At 40.1% G+C, this 21,180-nt stretch overlaps 1 protein-coding gene across 1 annotated transcript in view; it reads left to right on the plus strand.

The window, feature by feature from the left end:
• Positions 1–3,665, plus strand: part of atrnl1b (attractin-like 1b) — a 115,868-nt gene extending 112,203 nt beyond the window's left edge. Inside the window, 1 exon segment of the mRNA XM_036572753.1 lies at positions 1,129–3,665. Coding sequence (XP_036428646.1) covers positions 1,129–1,253 — 125 coding nt within the window. The 3' untranslated portion in view covers positions 1,254–3,665.
• The last annotated feature ends 17,515 nt before the right edge of the window (positions 3,666–21,180 follow it).

The following is a 21,180-nucleotide window of genomic DNA, read 5'->3' on the forward strand; positions in this document are numbered from 1 at the left end:
TTTGGGGATGATTTGTGAGATGGTGCTGTGAAAAATGGCTGGGAGGCTTTGGCCATGGTTCTTGCCACAGCCTCTTTTGACAGAATGCTGGCATGGAGCACAGCGGTAGACCATGCTAGGCTCTGTGCCAAGCTCCCTACACCACAGAGATAGTGAGTGAGGGATGTCCCACCCAGCACAAAAAGACTGGAAACATGGAAAGAGGGACTTGCTTTTCACAGAAACTACAACAGAATGCTGAGAGCTCTAGAACTGCTTGATGGAATTGTTTGCCTGTTCTTATGTGATTACTCTTTGTCTTTTTACCATCCACATGAGGGAATTTGTTTTCTATTAGCCCTGTTTTTCTTGTGTTCTTCTTTCGTCTGTGTGGGCAGAATTTAACTCTTAAAATGATTAAAACTTGTAACCACAGTAATCAGTCATTGTTTAGACAGCTGCAGCCTAAGGTTTTGAGATATAGCTGTACTTGAAGAATAAAAGCCTTTATACAGCAAGTGCTTATTGGTTAAATCTTGCAGACCAAAGACGAATGAAAATGTGACATTGTTTTACTTGCCGTCCGCTCAATTGTTGGAAACTTTCACAGGTGACATGAGCTCATGCAACCAGTCACAGTTGTCCCTGCCATTGGCATGGTGGCAACCAAGATAACCAGTTGTCTGTGTCCCAGCAACTAGAACTTTTTGACAAACATGAGAAGGGTTAGTTTATCTTCTGTTTTGCCTGGTGTGATGCTAGCATCTCCAAAAAACAACTCAAACGGAGTTATGAACATCCAAGCTATCTGTGAAAGCACTTAAAGTTTCAGCTCCTCGATTAAAAACACTGTTCTCATGTTGCTTTTTCAAGATGGAAAATAACCTACGCTATATCACTATTTGGCAAGCAGGAGAAACATAATGAAATTCAGGAAAAAACAAAAATTGCATCAGAGTGTGTTTAATTTTGATTCAAATGTTTCACCTTTTTAATGTCATTGATTTGCATTGCATTTGGTGTATAATGGTCTCTGATCTGCATACAAGCTGTTCTCATATGCACTGTTGTAACAGTCTGTATTTTGTCTTTGCATAGCATTTATAATTTCATGTTATTATAATAATTAGAATTTCCTGTTTTTTGCAGGTATTGCCATTGCCAGTGCGTTGATTGACACCTCTCAGCAGAAGCCCATGGACTTTAAAGAGAAGAGTCAAGGCTTGAAAAACCGCAAAGCTCTGCCCACTACTCACCAAGGCACCTGTGTGTGAGAGACCTGTTGCTTCTTCTTGCCGGGCCTCTCCTTTGCCAGAGTGTCCTGCTCTGATCCACTGCTGCAGACCACCAGCAGCTTCTGTGTCCAGAGAGAGCCCCCCCAGTGATGGGATTAAATCAAGTAGCAGAGTGCTTTTTCTCCTTCCCCTCCATCATCACGCACTGTGACACTATGGGTCATTGCAACACTATGCTTATACCAAACGTATCCCACGCTCCAGCATACCCCTCCGCTGCTCTTTGGTCTCGCAACACCTTTTTATCTGCTCACCTGTGTCTCTTTTTTCAGCACATAGCACAGTTCCTACACCCACATGCTCACTGCAGTTCTCCTCTGAACTTCCCTCCAACCCCATCCGAGTTCGGTCTAGTTTATTCAATGGCTCCCGACTGCACTCTGCAGGCCCTAGCTGTGAGACCTCATGGTGACTACCAGCAGCCATTCAGCCCTTTTTTGCAGAATTGCCGTCAGTGAAAGGGCCTGTTCCATTGACATCTCCCATTCACAGCCTCGGTAACTGGCCAAGCACTCAGATGTTTCTGGTCTGGCCTGGTTTCTATTTTCAGTGAATGAATATGTCCCCATACTGGGGTGTCAGAGCAGAGGACGTGTATGATACATGTTGTGTACCTAGCGGTAGAGCTGCTGAAGGTAATTTATGAACTATTGATGATGTTGTAAATGGGTGTAAATCCCACTTGTTTGCTTGCTAGGTAGACAGTCTGTGTTTGCTAAGGAGCTTCTTAATCACAATTAAATGCATTTCTAGCCTTTTGGGCGTTTTACTTAAAATCCAGCAAAGAGAAAAGTCTGCTATATATAGCACAGGAAAGCTAATAGGTTTGTTTAAGCTAATGACATTGTTGGTTGTACTGTTGGTTGTTTCAGATTTGGGAGAAAGTGATAACGTTTGATTAGAAAAAAAACCCTTTATTTGCTAGAGAAATCTTGTTTCAGCTGTCTGCTATTCTGGCAACATTTTTGCATGAACTGCACACTAGATGCTTTAAAACAGTTTGTAATTTGTAAGTCACAAAAAAAAAGAGTCTTTATTCAGTTGGGTTTCAGAGTGTACAGCCATCCACAGCCTGCCACCAGTAGCTACACAATGCATAGCATCCTGGTGAAGAGGGCTATGCAGGAGACAACAGGTGCTATCGAAACGGTCCAAGAACTGGAACACCAGGTGTCATCCACTAGTCATAGAAACAGAACGGTGATGTGATGAACCTGGAGAGTTTAGAAATTGTAAGTAATACAGGGGCTCAGTGCCTTTGTTGTATATTACTCTTGCTATATAATGCTAAGGAATAGGCTAATAGAAAAGCTTTTGTTGTTCTGAGTATTTTTTGTTTCTTCGTTTCTCTTTATTTGGAATGGCCCGGTACCGATTCAAATGAAAGTTGTCTATTGACTTTGCAGTAAAACTCTTTATAATGGATTTTTGGACTCCTAAGTTTCACATATTGTGAATGGAGAAGATGGCCTTTGAACAAAGACACTTCATCCCCTGAAGGCCTGTTTCCTCCAGCTCCATTCTTCTCCTGTACAGCAGCCCCAAATGTTCGATCACCACTAGCTCTTCTGCAGTCCCCACAGCTCAATCAGCCAGTGCACTTTGTCCCAGTGGCTGATAGAGCTCATATGCTGCTGGGAGAAGCACACGAACATTACAGGACTAAAAGGAGACAGGCTGAACAGGCTGTCACAGGCAGCCTCATCTTTAGGATGGTGACAAGAAAGTGTACAGCGCCTTTCCCTTCGCGTGTTTGCATTACATGGATCTAAACATGTGAATCAAATGTGAATCACTCGGTTCTTCATCTAGCTATTTTAATGTTTCATTCGTTTTTTTTTTTTTAATTCATTTCTTTGCTGTTTTTAATAAAGTATATTAAAAGGTCACATTTATTTAGGGCCCATTCTCTGTATAATACTCATGATGATTATGATGAAGAAAAACATGTCTTTTACAATGTTTGTGAAAAAGAAATGTTGACGTTTTGTTTTGATAACTGATTCCTGTGTAATACCTCTGTTGTTATATAACTTTAGTCATTGGAGTCATGTAGCTAGCTTCAGTGACCTTTTTTTCCCCTTTTTTCTTATCATGTAGACAGTTGCAGTTTGTTGCAGCTGCTCCTGTAGAGTATTTTGGGCATTTGTAGTTACTCTTGCGAGTCACATATGAATATGAACTACACTTTGATCATGTTTTATTTTAAAAAGCACCTGTGAATGAGAGTAGCTGTATCCAGTAGAACCACAGTGTACGGTCTTACACAGGAATCATCTCTCACTGTAATTTCATAGAGAAAAAGATGAATGAAGCATTCATTCTTCAGTGCATATCATTAATCTTCAATGTATTTTAAAGATGGACAGAAAAATAAAACACTTGAATATTCATAGGGCCATGAATCTTTTAAGCTGTTTTAGACCAACTTGAAAAATCTCTTCTTGGGTATTTTGCATCATGCGGTGTTTTCCAACCTGAAGAATATGAGCCTTAAATTGCAAGTTTAGTGAATAATTTACACACTTTTCCTATTAACCAAAAATGTAGCCAAGACAGTTTAGCAGTGGAGCTATGAGGCTCATGTACTTAACAAGTAACAGGAACTTAAACACCAATTAGCAACAAACGAACTGCCAATCTAAATAACTTCTCTCCAAGAACATGTTTAACTAATACCATTTGTGCAATAGAAGTTTTATAATGTAGCAGAATAAGTCCATATTATAACAACATTAAACGCTGGCTTTTTACTTTGGTTGGCAAGTGTACTGTGTGCAAACACACCACATTCTTTTTGTCTGTTTTTAGATGTAAAACGCCGCATGGCTCTGGCTTATAGCTTAGACTGAGCAGGGTGAAGGTTTTCCTCAGAGGTGCTGACCGCACTCCAGTAACTTTCACTGTTTCATAAGAGTAATGTTTCACATCCGTGACACTGTGTTCTTCTTATATCATACAGTGTCAGAAACCACATAACTCAGACTATTTAACAACGTGGCAAGTGTGTGATGATTTATGCATGCAGGTGAGGTATAAGTTTCCTTTCCTTTTTAGCTACATTAGCCTTGTAGCTAAGGAAGCAAACTTTTGACACCAAACATGGCTGATTGACTGCAATTAGAAGAACACTTCACTTTTTTGTCTTGTCTTTAACCCTTCCACAAGTTAGTTCTGACTGTCTTCTAAGGGGCCGTGGTTTAAAAAAGTTAGACATTGCGTTCCCTCGCAAAATGTATGCTCGTCAGATAGCATGCAAACGTAGGACCAGAGGTGCCCAACGACATTGCCTACATTAGAGCCCTGTTTTTAGCATAGCTAACGTTAAAAGCTGATTTCCCAGTTTCGCCGGTCTATATTCAGCAATTGTTCTCTACAATCTCTGTAAATGTAGCTTTTACTGTGCGAGGACACTCGATCTCCGTTTCAGTTTGTGCTCACTAATAGCATAATCATGTTTGATTTTGAGAAGCGACACTGTCTTTATATTTCAATCCAAGATCAACATAAAATTCAATGAGCTGCTTCATGTCTGAGCTTAAGCAAAGCACAGCTTTTGCGAGCGAATGTCTTTTATTTGCAAGGGAACGCAATGTATTTTATTTATTTATTTTTTTTAAACACGGCCCCTTACGGGCTCCGTAGTCTCCAGTGGTCCACCCAGTAAGTAAATTCTTTTAGCAGGTGCTGCAGATGTAGAATGCGACTCTTATACATCACTGCCTTCACGTCTTCGGCAAAACACTGAAGAATCAGCAACATGCAAACAAGATCAGATCAGGGATCCTGTGGGTTTTTAATTAGCCATTTCCTTTGCACATTTAAATATTAGGCCTAAGTGTTTTAAAATAACTAAGATATAAACACATGGCCGTTTGCATTGCGGTTAACCGAGTTAAACTTTGTCTGCTGCACACCATGTATCTGACGTACACCATGGAGTATAAAATATCACTAGGATGAATTAGGACGTTTGTTTGAAACCAGATCACGGTCTTTATAGGAAGGTCTGTCCACTCAGTGGCCATCTTGACAACAAACCTGGGCCTTCCAGCCGTACAAGACCAGACTCCTATTTATTTGAATGCGGAGAGACCTAAAGGCTTGAAAATTACAGCCTAGAAATCACTGGTACAATCCCAAATATTTAATACATATGTTAGAGCGTTTCGCTCAAACAACGTTGTTCTCGTGAATTAGCGCGGTTCGGCTGTTCGGTGCTGCCTAAATTCGGGTGGAGTCGCATGTCAAAACTGAACTAAAGGCATGTTCGCACCATCCACGGCAGGTCTGTAAGCTCCTCCCAGCTGAAGATTCTGATTGGCTCTGCTGCTCAATTTTACTCTGCCTGTTGGTGTTGGTCAGCGCTTCATGCAGTTTAGGGAAAGTGGATTTTTTTTTTTGTGCGTCCTGAATTCAGAAAGTAGCGGGGCGTCGCCCAGTCCTTTGAAAAGTGGTGGGTCAACTCCTCGCTCGCTACTGAGGTTCTGGCGGCCCTGGCGGTGAGTTTAGCGCGAACTCGTTAGAAGCAAACATGTGCAAACTCAACATTGTGTGAATTACAAGCTTCTTGCACATTCAAATGTGTGCCATATAAAACACCTAAAACACAGTAAGAAGGTGTTCATCGCTACGCCCTCTCTCTATAATGCCCAGTCCAACCTCCTGAGTTCTGCGTTCTTTAAAAAAGTGAATTTGGACGGTACCTTTTTAAACTGCTACTCTGTACTGAATGCAGTTCGTTAGCAGCATTGACCGACCCAAGATGGCGGCGCCGTTGACATGCCTGGCTGAACTCAATGTGGCACCTGTTTATGTGCATCCATGATTTTACCAGCAAGCCGAATGGCTTTATTGGAAGTCAGGACTTTCCCCAGAAACAGACGACATGTTGAGCGTCACTAGGGAGGTTCCCATTCGTTTTTCAACCAGTCTTCTTCCTTTAAAAAGACTCCTTTATAAAAACCGTTTTTTTCCACAAGTGTTATGGTTCAAACACATTGCAGTGTGTATTTTGTTGGTGCTTCTAAATACACTCAGTGACCAGATGTCCCTCTTTTCCTGTTTTTCCCTTTTTGGTGGCCTGTCCTAAGCTGAACCTGTCCATGGAAATGTCACCGCTTTAAGCTATGAATTCAGAACACACTGCAAAGTCCTCAGAAATACCTGACAGCAGACGCGTAGTGCGTATTTTGGCCCACAGAGGGAGTTGACTGATGCTATCTACTAACCACATCTACCACTTGCTTGCCTAGTTTTAGAGAATACTGCTGTTTAAAACTCGAACAGAAGCTAGCAATTGTCAGGTGAGTCTCACCACAAATGTCTTTTCAAGACATGAGGTAACCGGATTAAAGCTGATTTGTATAGGCATACAGTGTACTTGAATATAGGGTACCATGTGATTTACTAATAGTGCGTCATTTTTTAAAACTGACACTTTTCAGCCATCCTTATATAGCATGTATGGCTGTCACTCTCTACAGAACTGTTAGCCCAGGGGTGTGTTTAGGGTCTGGCTATTGGGCTATAGCCACGGGTCTCTTTTTTTACTAACAACATATTTAATATGAATATGAATTATGGGTTCATTAAACCACTCAATCTTTTTGTGATAAAATATATTCCTGCTTCAATCCTGTCTAAGACTTAGTGACTTTTGAGTCCCGTTTTACTTAGTAACTTTATAGGTTACTGTATGATTTTCTTCACCGTAGTTTATTACAGTACAACAGTTATCATGGTCAAAATGCATGAAACTGGAACTGTCTCCTCTTTTTTATTTCATAGATATTGAAAATATTGGGTGTTTTAATGATTTATTGACCGCCGAACTGGAAATGTCCCCGGTTTTCATTTCATTCATCTGGTCACCTTAGGTCAGACTGAAGCTGATTGTTGCGATGGTGTTCAAAACTGAGCATTCTGAACATGCAGCGTTTGAATCCCTTTGTTGGGAAAGTACTGCACTTCTTTGGCTGTGTCTGAAACCCAGTGCCTTGCTGTCTGTGTGTTATAGGTCAGTGCCTTAGAAGGCGGCTTTGTGATGAAGGTACTTGCTACTGAAACACATTTGAGACACGCTTCAAAAGCAGCTATACTCACGGCATTACCAAGATACCAACAGCTCATTGCTAGGTGTTAGCATTTAGCCGTTAACGTTAGCCGTTAGCTTCATTCACCCAGAAAAAGTCTTTTAAGAAAGCTAGCATACTGAACTTCTTATAACCAAAACATGACATTTCACACACACACATCATCTAAAGCACTTATCCTTCTGGGTCGTGGTGGGGTGCTGGAGCTCCCAGCTGTCATCGGGCAGAAGGCAGGATACACCCTGGACAGGTCGCCAGTCTATCGCAGGGCAGACAGACAGACAGATTCACACATACACACACACCTAGGGGCACTTTAGCATGTCCAATTGGCCTGACTGCATGTCTTTGGACTGTGGGAGGAAACCTACGCAGACACGGGGAGAACATGCAGACTCCTCACAGAAATGGCCGGCCAGCCGGGAATCGAACCCAGGCCATTCTTGCTGTGAGGCGACAGCACTACCTACTGCGCCACTGTGCTGCCCCTGTGGCATTTCATATAACCAACGTTTCACGGGGTTTACTGGCTAGGCATTAGCTTAAGTTAGGTTATGTTAGCAAACGGACACTTGCAGATGAACATAAAAACGTGTCGTTCTTGCTTTAAAATCACAAAAGCAAATAAAATACTAAAAGAACACAATAGCTGTTTAACTAAGATTGGTATAATTTAGCATTTTACGCTTAGCCTGTCCGCATCAGAGCTGATACAGGATTATGGAATCATGTAAATCAGTGAAGGATACTATACACTACCGTCAACCAATTGGGGGAACCTCAGCAGACAGCTCAGACAGTATGCTCAGGCAGGAACGGCAGTCATATCCAAGTTGAATGTTTCTATAAAAGAAAAAACACCAGCACTGACACAATGGAGCCAAACAAACTGGTTTGTGAACAAATATGTGATTTTTTTTTTTATGGGTAAAAGATGCTAACATCAGATGCTAACAGCTAGCAGTGAGCTGTCAGTATCTTGACAACAGCATGACGTATCGCTGCCTCCGGAGCGTGTCTCGAAATGTGATTTGGTTGCAGATACTTTCGTTACAGCACTGCCTTTTTAGGCACTGACTTATGAGACAGCATAGGCAGCAAGGCATCGAGTCAGCTGCCTTCAGTCTCAGACACAGCCAGTGTTTCATTCAGACATCCTGACATAACGGGCTGCCTTCCTGAATGACAAGACTCTGAGCAGGCAGCATTTGTTACATTTCAGACACAACCTTAGAGACTAGCCACATCAAATTCCACTAGTTGGACTGAAAGGGTTAAAGGAATAGTTTAGAATTTTTCACTTACCTGAGTCGGCACATGGGCCAAAACATGTTTTAGTTTAGCATTGGAGCTACTCAAACACTTAAAGTCAACAGACACCGAATTTAGAATTTTGCCACAACACCCTGTTGTCTAAAATTGCTATGCTGAGCTACATGGTGAAGTTTTGTACATTTTTATTGCTCACAGTTAATCATACTGTATCCTGAACCACATCAGGACACAGTATGCACGGCCTTAATAAAGACCTGGATGCAGCTTGAGAGAAATTCAAAGGATGTAGGCTAGTGTTTCTTGACAAAGTTTGTCTGGTAGTTCCAGTGCAAAGCTAAGGAAGGACTTCAAACATCAAACATGTCTTGGCTGATGGGCTAGTAGGTTTAAAGGGGAAACTGTAAATTACATTTTTCACCAAACTGTTGCTCTAAGGTTGGGCTATGTCAGAAACGTGGGCTGTGCTATACCAGACAGAGAACTTGCATCCCGCTCCCCCTGATTTCACATTAGTGTGAAACAAGTACATAAAAGCTTCTTAATTTCATTCCATCCCCTCCCCCTCCCACACACACACCTATTTTAAGAAAGGGTGAGTTGAGTTTCTCGAAGATTTTAGGTTCTTTTCCTTCTCTCCCTCGCCTTTTCTGACCTGTGCTCCTTGCTGTGTGTGTGCCAATATGCTTTACTTAGTCAGTCAGTCTGCTCAGGTATGCACACTGCCCAGAGTGACAGAGATAGAGTGAGCTGTCACTGCTGACTAATGTCCGTAAACACACTCTGGGGAGCGGTGTGAATAACTCGATGTAGATCTGTGTGTGTGTATGTGTGTGTGAAAGAGAGAGAGAGAGTAGCATTCAGTGGACTGGCATGAAAGGAAATGACGTTTAACGTGCCACTGGCTCATTCCGGTCGCATGTGGTATATGCCACTCTCTGAGCGAAATGTCACAGTCTCTCAGAAGAACATATTCGACTATTAGCGGACTTTTTCATACATTGTTTAAATGATTAATGTATTACACGTTTGAATGATGTTTGGAATGATATATTTCACAAACATTTGATGTATACAGGTTGTTAAACGTAATTAACTCCTTTTGGTTTGCAGCTTTAAGGATTGTGTGAGTTTTTGTGGAAATACTGCACTTTACCACATTTTTACACATTCCTTTTAGTCAGTCCTGTAATAGAGCAGTTGTATTTAGGATGTGCAGTGAGAAGCCAAAATAAGTGCTAAGACTAGCAGTGCAATAACGTACAAGTCAAGATTTATTTCTGAATTATTTCATTCTCATATGATCTTAATTTTGTGCTTCTGGGTGCTTTGCCAATAACATAAAATGGTTTTAATGCGTGTCCAGGGATGCTTCTCCAGGAAATGTATTTTACCTTATGTATCTTCTCTTAAAATGAAACCCAAGAAGGGTGAATTTATGTTTGACATTAATTATGGTGTTATGAATATGGATCACCAAGTAACAATTAAAGAATAGACTCAGTACATTTCAAGGTTTAAAAACCATGCAAACTAGCAACAACTTTGTTTTCTGGGGAAAGTCAACTCATGAATGCATGTTTCTATAGGACATTTTTCAAGGCTACAGAAAACATATACCAGTCAGGCAGCAGCACTAGTCTGGTCCTTGCAGTTAACATATGCAAAAAGCTTGATAGAGTGAAAAGGTTTAAAGTAAAGCATTGAGATTAATATAGGTTTAAACCTTTACGTTCACAGTTATTTGTTGACCTTACAACATTACTCTCATTTGTGGTGTCTCATTACGTGTCATAGATAAATGTCATAACTCTTTTATAATTTTATGTCTCAGCAAGGAGTCATTAGAAAACAAACCGAATTCCAAAAGAGTTGTGACAATTGGTAAAATGTGAAGAAAACAGAAAGCAATGATTTTCAAATCCTTTTTGACCTGTTCAATCTGTACAAAGACAAAATATTCAAATGTTTTATGTTTGTTTATATATATCTATATATATCTATCTATATATATCTATATATATATATATATATATATATATTCTAAATTTGATGCCTGCAACATGTTCCAAAAAAGTTGGGACAGGGGGATGTTTACCACTGTGTTGCATCACCTATCCATTTTAAATGCACTTAATAATTGCTTTAAGATTGAAGACACCAATTATTGTAGTTTCTTTTTTTCAACTACTCAACATGTTTCCGTTGTCATAAAGTCTGATTTATAACACACAACACATTTTTTAAAGGGAGAGAGATCTGGACTGCAGGCAGACTAGTCTAGAACCTGCACACTCTTACTGTGAAGCCACGCTGTTGTAACTCATGCAGAATGTTGCTTAGCATTGTCTTGCTAAAACAAGCAGTGACGTACCTAAAAGATCTAGACATTGTCTACACACTCAGGTTTCTTTAGTAAAGAAAATGATTCTGTATAGAACCATGAACACTTACAAAAACCTTTGCATGATTAAAGGGTTCTTTGAGTGGTGAAATAGTTCTTCAGATTGTTGGAGAATGTGCTGTAGACGGTTCTATATAGAACCCTTTTGAAAAGGATCCGATATAGCACTAAAATGGTTCTTCTGTTCAAGTTTGATATAATATCAGAACTCTTTTTGGTGCTCTATAGAGCCCTTTTAAAAAGGTCCTATATAGAACCATACATAGCACATTCTCCATCAATCTGAAGAACCCTTTAATCATGCATCTACATAGAACCATTTTCTTTACTGAAGAACCCTTGAAGAACCATCCTTTTTGAGAACACAACATGCACACGCTTACTGATAATGGCGAGCCTGGACCCATCCTCGCTCATAAAGGACTGGTTCTTTCCTGGATGCTCCTTTTATACCCAAGCATGATTGCATCACCTTTTTTTTAAAACATTTTGCAAAGTTTTCACTCAGCCACTGTATGTCATTAACTGGTGTGTTTCGCTCGGCAGTGGCCAATTAGTTGAATAAAGTTTTTATTACACTATTACTGGCATATTCCACTTGAAACAGGCATATTATGCTAAGTGGTGTGTCCTACAGTTACACTGCTAGCCCATCTAGCCTTAGCCCTTTAGCCTAACTATCGTTTGTTAAAAGCCTAAAAGCTGGAAACCAAAAGGAGTTACTTATGTTCAACAACCCGTATGCATAAAATGTTTGTGAAACATATCATTTTATACATCACTCGAAAGTGTAATGCATTAATAATTTAACCAATGTACGAGAAAGTCTGCTAACGGTGAAAAATGTTCTTCTGAGAGAGTGGCGTATTCCACTCATACCACATGTGACTGGAATGTGCCAGTGTCACGTTAAACGCCATTTCCTTTCATGCCAGTGGCAGAAAAACGTAAAATGAGCTGTCCACTGAATGCTGCTACCCCATCTCAGACAGATGGAAAGGGGATGTGTGTGTTGGCTTTTGGTGGAGAATGACTGGAGACATCTGGAACATTGTGTGCTGTTTCAGTTTGGGGGGCTGTTTAGGGTAAAATACACTGAAACACTTCCACACACACACACAAACACCACTTGCACACACATATGAAACACTTGTATGAAAAGGCTGATTAAAACTAATAGAGCAGTTGTTTGTACTTATAAGAGGTGGAAAGGAGTTCTTTCCAGAACCCATTTGTCTTTGTGCTGCTGAGCATGCTCTTTTTTTCAAACGTCTGCCTTCCTGATACACTGACATGGCTCCCAGGTGCACTGATAACTGTTGTGCACACACCAATGACTGCAGTCTGCGTACAGTCATTCACACACACGTGTACACCCTAAACGGCCCTCACGTTTCAGAGGCTTTGATGAATAAGGCCAGCTAGTTATTCATTCATCCTCCTCTAAGTCCCTCACAGTCCACTCTCCACCACACCACCAAGCTCATATTGCTCTGTCTGGACAGTGAGAAGCTTTTATTGTGAGACACTTTTATAGAAAAGAAGCTTCAAGTAGAGCTGAACTGAACTGCTGTTAATGCATACATAACAATATGGGTAGTTTAGGGGTTGTTATCTGTCTCTCTCTCTCTCTCTCTCTCTCTCTTTTGTGGAGTTTGATTCTCCCTCACTTTCTTTTTCTTTTTTGCCATCTCACTTTGCTTCTCTCTTCTCTTTTTTCTCTTTTGCTCAGTCGGTCTTTCTTTTTCTCTCACACCCTTCTTCTGTCTTTCTGTCTCTATTCGTTCTTTTTTCCTTACCCACTTTCTTTCTCACTTTTCTCTCGTTTTTCTCTCGTCTTTCATTCTCTGTCACTCAGTCATTTTTCTTTCTCTCACATTCTCTTCTTCTCTCCCTTGTTTTCTCTCACTCTCATACACTTTCTTTTTCTTGTCTGTTTACTCATAGTTTGTTTCTATCACTCTCACTCCTGTTGTTATCTGTCACACTCAGTGTCTTTTTCCTTCTCTTTCTTTTCTATTATTCCTCTCTCTCCCTATCTTTACGGAGCCCTGTTGGTGACATCTCTTATAAATAAAAATAATGCGTGGCCATGACTTAATAAGGCATGGAAATGAGATAATTAAGTTGTGGCCCCAACTTAGTAAGGCATGGAAATGAGATAATGCCTTACTAAGTCGTGGCCATGCGTAAGGATCTTGCTCGCACGCGTTACTAAGTCAAGGCCACACATTAATTTTATTTATACAGGATGTGACCAGCAGGGCTTCGTAAACTTTTTTGTCTTTACCTCGTTTTCTTTTTCTCTTGCTCTTTTCTTCTTTTTTTTCTTTCTCACTTACTCTTTGTCACTCCTCATTTGTTTCAATCACTCTCCTGTTTTTAACATTCTCTCTTGCTGTTCTTTTTTTTCTTTTTTTCTCACATTTGCAGTCTTTTTTCTTGCTCGCTCTCTCTTTCTGTCTTTTTCTGTCTTTCTTTTTTACTCTCAAACATATCTTTTTTTTCTGTATGTATATACCACCCATGCTCTCTCTCTCTCTCTCTGTCTCTCTCTCTCTCTCTCTCTCTCTCTCTGTAGGGATGAGTCTCTCAGTAGCAGTGGTATAACTCAGGGCCAGTGTATGTTCAGGGCTGCCGTATATCTGGGCTGGATGTGTCAGCAGACGAGCGGAGTGAGGGATGCCCTGCGTCTCTTTATCGCTTTCTCTGGGCAGGAGGAGCTCACTGTAAATCAAGGTGTCTGCTGCTAACATTAAGAGATATTAATGAATGTGTGGCTTAGTGGTAATACAGAGGCTAAGAGAGAGAGATTGAGTGATGGCACAGCTACATCATTCATTCTTATGATGCCTGAAGCCCACAGAGCCATGAATATCTGTCCTGCGCTCTCTAGAATGTCTGACTGTCAGCAGGTCTCAGAAGAAACGGATCATTTGCCTGTGTGTAAAGAAAATCAGTATATTATCTGAGGCAAACTGTAGTGAAGTAGTAGACACCTGTTCGTCTAATCTTTCTTCTGAAATCAAAGGTATTAATAGGGACTTTGCCCCCGCTTTTGCTACAGCAACAGCTTCTAATGTTCTAGAAAGGCTTAGTTTATGTTACTAGGAACACTGCTATGAGGATTTGATTGCATTCCACCACAGGAGTATTAGTGAGGTAAGGTGGAAATGTTTTGGAGCACTAAGGCCACTCCAGCTCATCCCAAAGGTATTGGATAGAGTTCCATCACTCCAGAGAACTACACAGCTCCACAGCCCAGTGCTGGAGGACTTTGTGCCCCTCTATGTGACCAATGGCATTGAGCACAGTGATCTTAGGCTCATGGAGCTGTTCCAGAGCATCCCATTGTATTCGCAGTGCTTTTCTATGGAGATTAACGCACAAACTATTTGTGTAACCGAAAGCTTGTGTCAGCAGTGAGCATGCCTTAAAGTAGCTAAATTCATTAATTAGAAGGATACTTTTGGGTATATAGTTCATGTTGGATTGGATTGAACTGTATTTTACCTGTAGGCCAGATAGTCAGATTTTTTTCCTCTTGTGAAGTGAAATACGCTCTTGGTCAATCACAGAAAGGCTCCTACACAATAATTGTCCCCTTCAGGTTTTATAAGCTTCTCTCTGCAGTCAGGATCTTGCATATGTACTTAGCTCGTCCTTTGTTCTGCTTTGTTTTCCCACAGCTCACTCTGGGCCTTTTTATTTGAACTTCTACCAGCACCTTGAACTCAGGACAAAAATTCAGATCCAACTGAGCTTGCAGTAAAGATGAAATGCTCCGTCTGGGCCCATCGTTCCCCTGCTGTCATTTCTGTCTCGTGTCTGGTCTTTTTTGCTCGCTGACAGCAAATGACATAAACAGAGCTGACTTGGTCACAAAGGCCTTACTTGTCCTCCTGTGTTTAAGTGGGCCTAAATGAGCATGCAGGCCATGCAGCAGAAGACTGTGTGCTCAGCCGCTCTCGGGACTTGTCATTACTTTCATTTGTAGGAACAGCGAGTCCCCTGTGAGCTTCAGCTGTCCTCTGAGTCATGTCTCCTGTCCCAGCTCAGTGTCCTACTGCTACTACAACTTATGCTCAGTCCTTTTATAGACTGGTAGCAGATTGGAACAGTGGATTACAAGATACTGGAGCTCCGTCTGGTTCTTAGCCTAGGACAAATGTGGGTTTGCGATACATATAAGAGTCTGACCAAAATATCAGCTGAGATAGAAGTCCCATCGGTTTATCTGTGTTGCCTGGAAGCCTGCCAAAGTGCAAGTATTTGGTGGCTTGTTTTGCATTGTAGTAAACAAATCATTACAGATACCATGAAAACTGACGATCAGTAGCATAGTTTAATGACACTAACATAACCTAATTTGACCCTTCATACCATCCATAGTTCCACTAGGGCTGTGGCCAAACTACCTTTGTCAAGTCCAAGACAAGTCCATGACAAGACCTTGACTAGTCAAGATTGAATCAAGACTGAGTGTAAAGGGGGCCACGTCCAAGTACAAATTACTGGAAAAATATAAAGATTTTTGTTCAGCAAAACAAAACTTTGTACAAAATTAACTCCATCAAATACAAATCACCATGAAATACCTGTTCTTCTACTTGCAAACACAAATGCGGTATGAATTAAAATTTCTTCCCCTTTAAAGACCACTCTGAGTGAGTGCAACCAATGGTAATATCATGAAATATCAAAAAAATATGATTAAAAAGAACAGCATATCTGGTTCTGTCTTAATGGCTTTGTAAGTCAGTTGATTTTATAAGTCAATTAAACATTATAAGTCAATTAAAGTTTGGCTGTTTTAAGTAATCCTTGTCAGGTTTAGCATCAATATTATATCTAGATATCCTCTGATTCTTTCTCTGACAAAGATGAAAGTCAAACTACAGCCTTTAACAAAACAATCAATAATGCCACCAATCTGACATCAAGAACCCCTTCAGTCCTTTTACTTGCTTGTTTCAGCTGCTTCATGTTTTTATACACAATACAGTTTATCCAGAGAACTTTCTAAATGGTTCACATCTGCAGAACACTTTACTGCCAGGTTGAGTGCCATCCAGTCAGATTTGGAATGATGCTTCTTAAACTGCTGTAAACTCCAGCCTTCTTACCAAACATCATTAACCAGTTTAACTCTGATTTGCAAACCCTAACTACCAACACTGTTAGCTAGCTAGCAGGATGTAAATGCACGCCTCTGAGAACATTTAGGAATAGTCAGTTAACAGTCAGCTATAGCAAAACAGTATGTTAAGCATCATAGTTATGTTTTTCAGTAACAACTCATTTACATGGAACCGGCTGTATGATAAATATCTAATTTAGCTTCCGCAGTTCTAACAGCTGTATCTCGCTACACAAACTCGACTACATACCTTTGTAGCAGAATGCTTTAAAATTACGTTAGATTTAACAGGATAAATACTTAAACAAATTTACGTAGTTAAAATGTATTGGCAGAAATGAACTAACCATTGCTTAATTGCTTGTGAAACCACACGAGGAGGACTGTTTAAACATGCACCAGTGTTCTGACGAATTGTGCTATGTTGTCAAAATGTACTACTGTACCGCATATTTATGAATATCCTACCTATATGAATATTTATGAATAGGTAGGATATCTTTATAGCTAAATGACCATACCAGGGTAATAACAGTTAGCTAAGTCTACAGGGCAAAGCTTTAGGGTTAGGATGTCACAACACACACACACACACACACACACAAACTATGAAGATAGTTAATGGAAAAATAAAAAAATGAGAGATAATGAACAGAAACCAAGAAAAACCTGAATAACTGTGAAAGCTCCACCAATGCACTGCAATATAATGTTTAATACTTTGAGAGTTTCTGCTGTTTATTTGAATTTAAAGGATGTGACAGTTGATAATATTAGTCAGTAATTGTGATGTAAATCACCTCATGGATCTGGTTTGTCACTCAGGTTTAGCAGTCTGAAGATTCTCCATGAGAAGGAGCTATTAGCACTTAGCTAGCTTTTAGTGTTTTGCATCAGTTACACTAGGTGTCCTTGTTAAAAAGTATTGGAAACTGTTTAGTTTTTGACTAGATATAAATTAGATCAGAAATTGTAGCTCCTTAAAATCAATATCTGCATAAGTCACAAAGCATTCACATCAGTCAGGCCCTAATGTACTGTACCAGTGGTTAAAGTGGGTCAGAGCACACTGGAGTGGAGCTCCGGCAGCTTTGGCTCATGCAAACTGAGCTTTTTGGTACTGCAATTTGATGGAAATGTAAAGTGTTTTCAAAACAATCTTCATGAAAGCCATTTAATTTTCTGAAGTGATAAACGACACTGAGGGGAAACCTTCACCTTCAGCGAACACCCAACTTAGTCCGTTTTATAATAAATACAAAATTGTGCCTCAATCTTTAAGTAGCCTAGATAATTAGCCTTTATTTATCTGTTAAATCTAAAGTAATTCCAACGATTTCCTTGCATAGGTCACTACTGAGGAGGCTCAATCCTACATTTGTTCATACAGTGGGTCTATATGTAAAAGGGTGTGTACTCAAAAGCACAGATCTGCAGTTAGCTATCTAACAGTGCTGATATCAGATTAAGATTGTGTGGTGATCTTATGTAGGAAGGCTGGGGCTTACAGTAGTTTGAGAAGCATGTTTCTGACTGGATGGCATTGAAAACTTGGCAGTAAAGTGGTAAACAGAGCCATTTCACAAGTTTTCTGGATGAACTGTTTTCTCTACCACCAGTCTCTTAAAACCAGACAACAGGAGGCGACTGCTCCAAGCATAGAGTTAAAAAGCACAGGAGGGGCTCTTGGTGTCAGATGGGTGGCATCATTTTTTGTTTTGGTAGTTAATTTTGTAAATTATTATTATTTTTTTGTTGTTAAATTTGCCAGAAAATAATTAAATCATATATTAATAGAATATTAAAGCCAAATCTGACAAACAAGGAATACTAAAACCAACCAAGTAAATTAATCAAGTTAATTAAGCCAATAAGACAGAAACATAATGTCTATTAGTTCTAAACTCATTTTCATTATATCAGTGCTGAGAACTCTATATTTGTTCCCACATTGGACACGGCCATGGAAAATAAGGCTTCCCCATTGCCAAAGTCCCAGTTTAACCCCTGATTACACCCTGATTACTTTTAGTCCACCTTGTTAACTCCTTGAACTGCAAGGGTCAGTGTATGGACCCACACTTTTTCCCTCTCATAAGTACAAAACTTGTGTATTTATTTCATAGTAATTACTGAATAATTTGTCATAGTTTCTTATTAAGATGTTTCACAGTTAATAACAAAGTAATAAGCCCAAGCAGTCATTAAAAGGTTCAGTTAGAGTCTGTAGAGGTGAATGCACAGGCTGTTTTGCAGCTATTCGTGATCCACCCATGAGCTGCTCTTAGCTGCATCAGTTTGCTTTATCTTCTTCCAGTTTGAGAGTTTCAGGCAAAACTTTGCAAAGTGGGAATTTCATCATGGCTCAAGTCAGTATGATTGCAGTAGAGTCGTGGCATGTTGGTTGCATTTTTCTCTATTATTATTGCACACTATTTCTGTTTTTTTTGCTCCTCTTCTGGTCTCTTTGCTGTGAGTGTTCTGTAATTGTCGCCTGATCTTCTGTGGCTTTGCGCATGAAGCGGCAGCAGCTGCTCTTATCGCACATATGAAAGGCTTTCTGTGAGTCATATAAACACTGTCTCCGCTTCTTTTTGTTTCTTCCTCTTCCAAGTAATTTTGTTTTTCTCTGTCTCAGTTGCCTGCAGAGCACGCTCGCCCAAATTTGTCTCTCTCTCTTTTTTTTGAAAACAACTCTCTTCTGTCTTTCTCCTTTCTTCTCTGTCTCTTTCTTTCTCACTTTTTGTATCTCTCACTCTCTCTCTTGCCTTCTCTCCTTCTCTTCTCTCCTGTCTCTCTTCTTCTCTCCTGTTCTGTTCTCTCTCAGTCTTTTCTTACACACTCTTCTTCTGTTCTCTCTCCTCCTATTCCCACTCTCTTCTCTTACCATCCTTTCCTCTCTGTCTTTTTTCTTTTTCTTTTCTCTCTCTGACTCTTTCTTTTATTTTGTCATCTCTTTCTCTCTCTGTCACTCTTTCCTTCTCCCAGACTCTATCTCACCTCTCTTGTTCTCTCCCTCTTTCTTTCTCTCTTCTCTTTCTCACGCTCTCTCTACCCTCATGCCCCATCTACTTTCTGTTCTACTTATTATTTTTTCCTCGTCTCTTTTTCTATTTACTCTTTCCATCTGTCTTCTTTTTCCCTCACTCTTTTATTTCTTTTTCTCTATTTTTGCTCCTGTTTTCTCATCTCTTCTCTCTTCCCTCTCTCTCTATTTATTTTTCTCATTTTCTTTCTCTTTCACTCTGTCTTCCCTTCTTTCTTATTCTCTTCTTTCTTTCTCTCTTCTCTCTTCGCACACTCTTCTCTTTCTCTCTCTCATCTTTCTCTCTTCTCCCTCTCTTATTCTTTACTCTTTCTCTCTAACCCTTATTTGTCATCTCTCTTCATCATTGCTCTTTCTCACTCTTTTTTTCACTCTCTTTTCTCTCACTCATTCTTTCTAATCTTTCTTTTCTCTCTCTCTCTCTCTCTCTCTCTCTCTCTCTCTCTCTCTCTCTCTCTCTCTCTCTCTCTGGTGTTGTCTCTCTGGTGAGAGAGAGAGTGCACCCATGTCTCACCTTCTAGTTTGAGTTTGGAGAAGAGGGCTCGTACATCGTCAACATTATCAGTGAGTCAAATCATTATCCCGGCTTATTACCTGTGCCCTTCTCCAGCGCTGGAGGAAATCATCTCCGCACAGCCACTCTCTGCAGATCTCTCAGCCCAGATACACACACCCTGACATTTACTGCACACAATAAGATAAAAAAGCCAGGTAATAATGTTGGAAGTGGCACTTTTCTGTGAAATAGTAAAGGTGAGTGCTGCGGCGGGGGCTGCAGGAGAAAAAGCATTCTCTGAAAAACAGTGGGCGATGTTGTCAGGCGCCGAGTTCAGAGGTGAAGTAATTAGATATAATTTCCTCTCTCATAGCAGACAGTGTGCTCTGATTACATTGTCTCTTCTCCTTGGCTCCTCTTCTTTATTTGAAGGAAGTCATTATTTCGTGGCAGGTCACTCTTTCTTTCTTTCTCAGTCTCTCTCTCTCCTTCTCTCTCTCTCTCTTTCCGCTCCAGGGTTTGCACTGTTGCTACGATATATGTGTATAGAGGAATGTATTGCCTTCTAATCAGTGTTGCTCTCTTATTGAACAGTTATCTGAGCACAGAACAGACACCCGTCTCATAACATCATTCATTTATTTGCTCCCGTATCATTTTGCTTTTCATTGGCAGCTCATAATGTGGCTCAATGCTGATCTGTGAAGCTGGTTACAATGAAGCATTTGGATTCCTCACAATAGACTTTGTGGTATCTTATTAAATCTTGCCTGACTTTTTGTTCCGACTATATGAATTTAGCATAAATTCATTTTTTTCTAGTGCGGGCACTTTTAAACCACCCACATATCACTTTTTCCCCCTAAGGTCCACTTTTGTGTGGTTGTTTGTACCAAAATCAGTCATAATTAATTTTTACAGGACCATTGTCCAGCCTCTCTTTATTTCTTAGAATTAAACAGGCTGTTTTTGTTTTACTCTGCCATTAAAACTCATGTACAGTGCTGTGCGAAAGTCAGAAATCACCCTTCATTTGTTTAATTTCCAGTCAAAATGGCCATCTTTCCAGTATGTAGTATGTGCATCTTTTGCCTATATTACCTTTATTATCTTTTCAGGAAACTTGCTTTTAGTTTTTAAAATAAATCTGCCATCATATCTCTAAAGTTCAGTCTTAGAAGTTGGTTGCATTAGGGGTGGTCAGTCTGTAGTTTTGAGAACACCAGCAGCTTCTTTGTTTGATTTGCAAATTTTCTTTTTTGTCTTTTTTTCTTTTCTCAGTAGCGGCTTCTTGACAGGTACACATCCTTTTAGACTCATAGTGTTGAACATCTTTTTGGTGGTTTTGACTGAATAAATAAATGAAGGGAGGTCTCTGACCTCTGCACAGTGCTGTATGTTAATTATCTGTTTTCTAATTGGCTGTTCTGTTTTGTGCCTCATTCAAAAATCA

This window comes from Colossoma macropomum, unplaced genomic scaffold, assembly GCF_904425465.1.
Source record: "Colossoma macropomum unplaced genomic scaffold, Colossoma_macropomum, whole genome shotgun sequence".
NCBI classification, from domain to species: domain Eukaryota; kingdom Metazoa; phylum Chordata; class Actinopteri; order Characiformes; family Serrasalmidae; genus Colossoma; species Colossoma macropomum.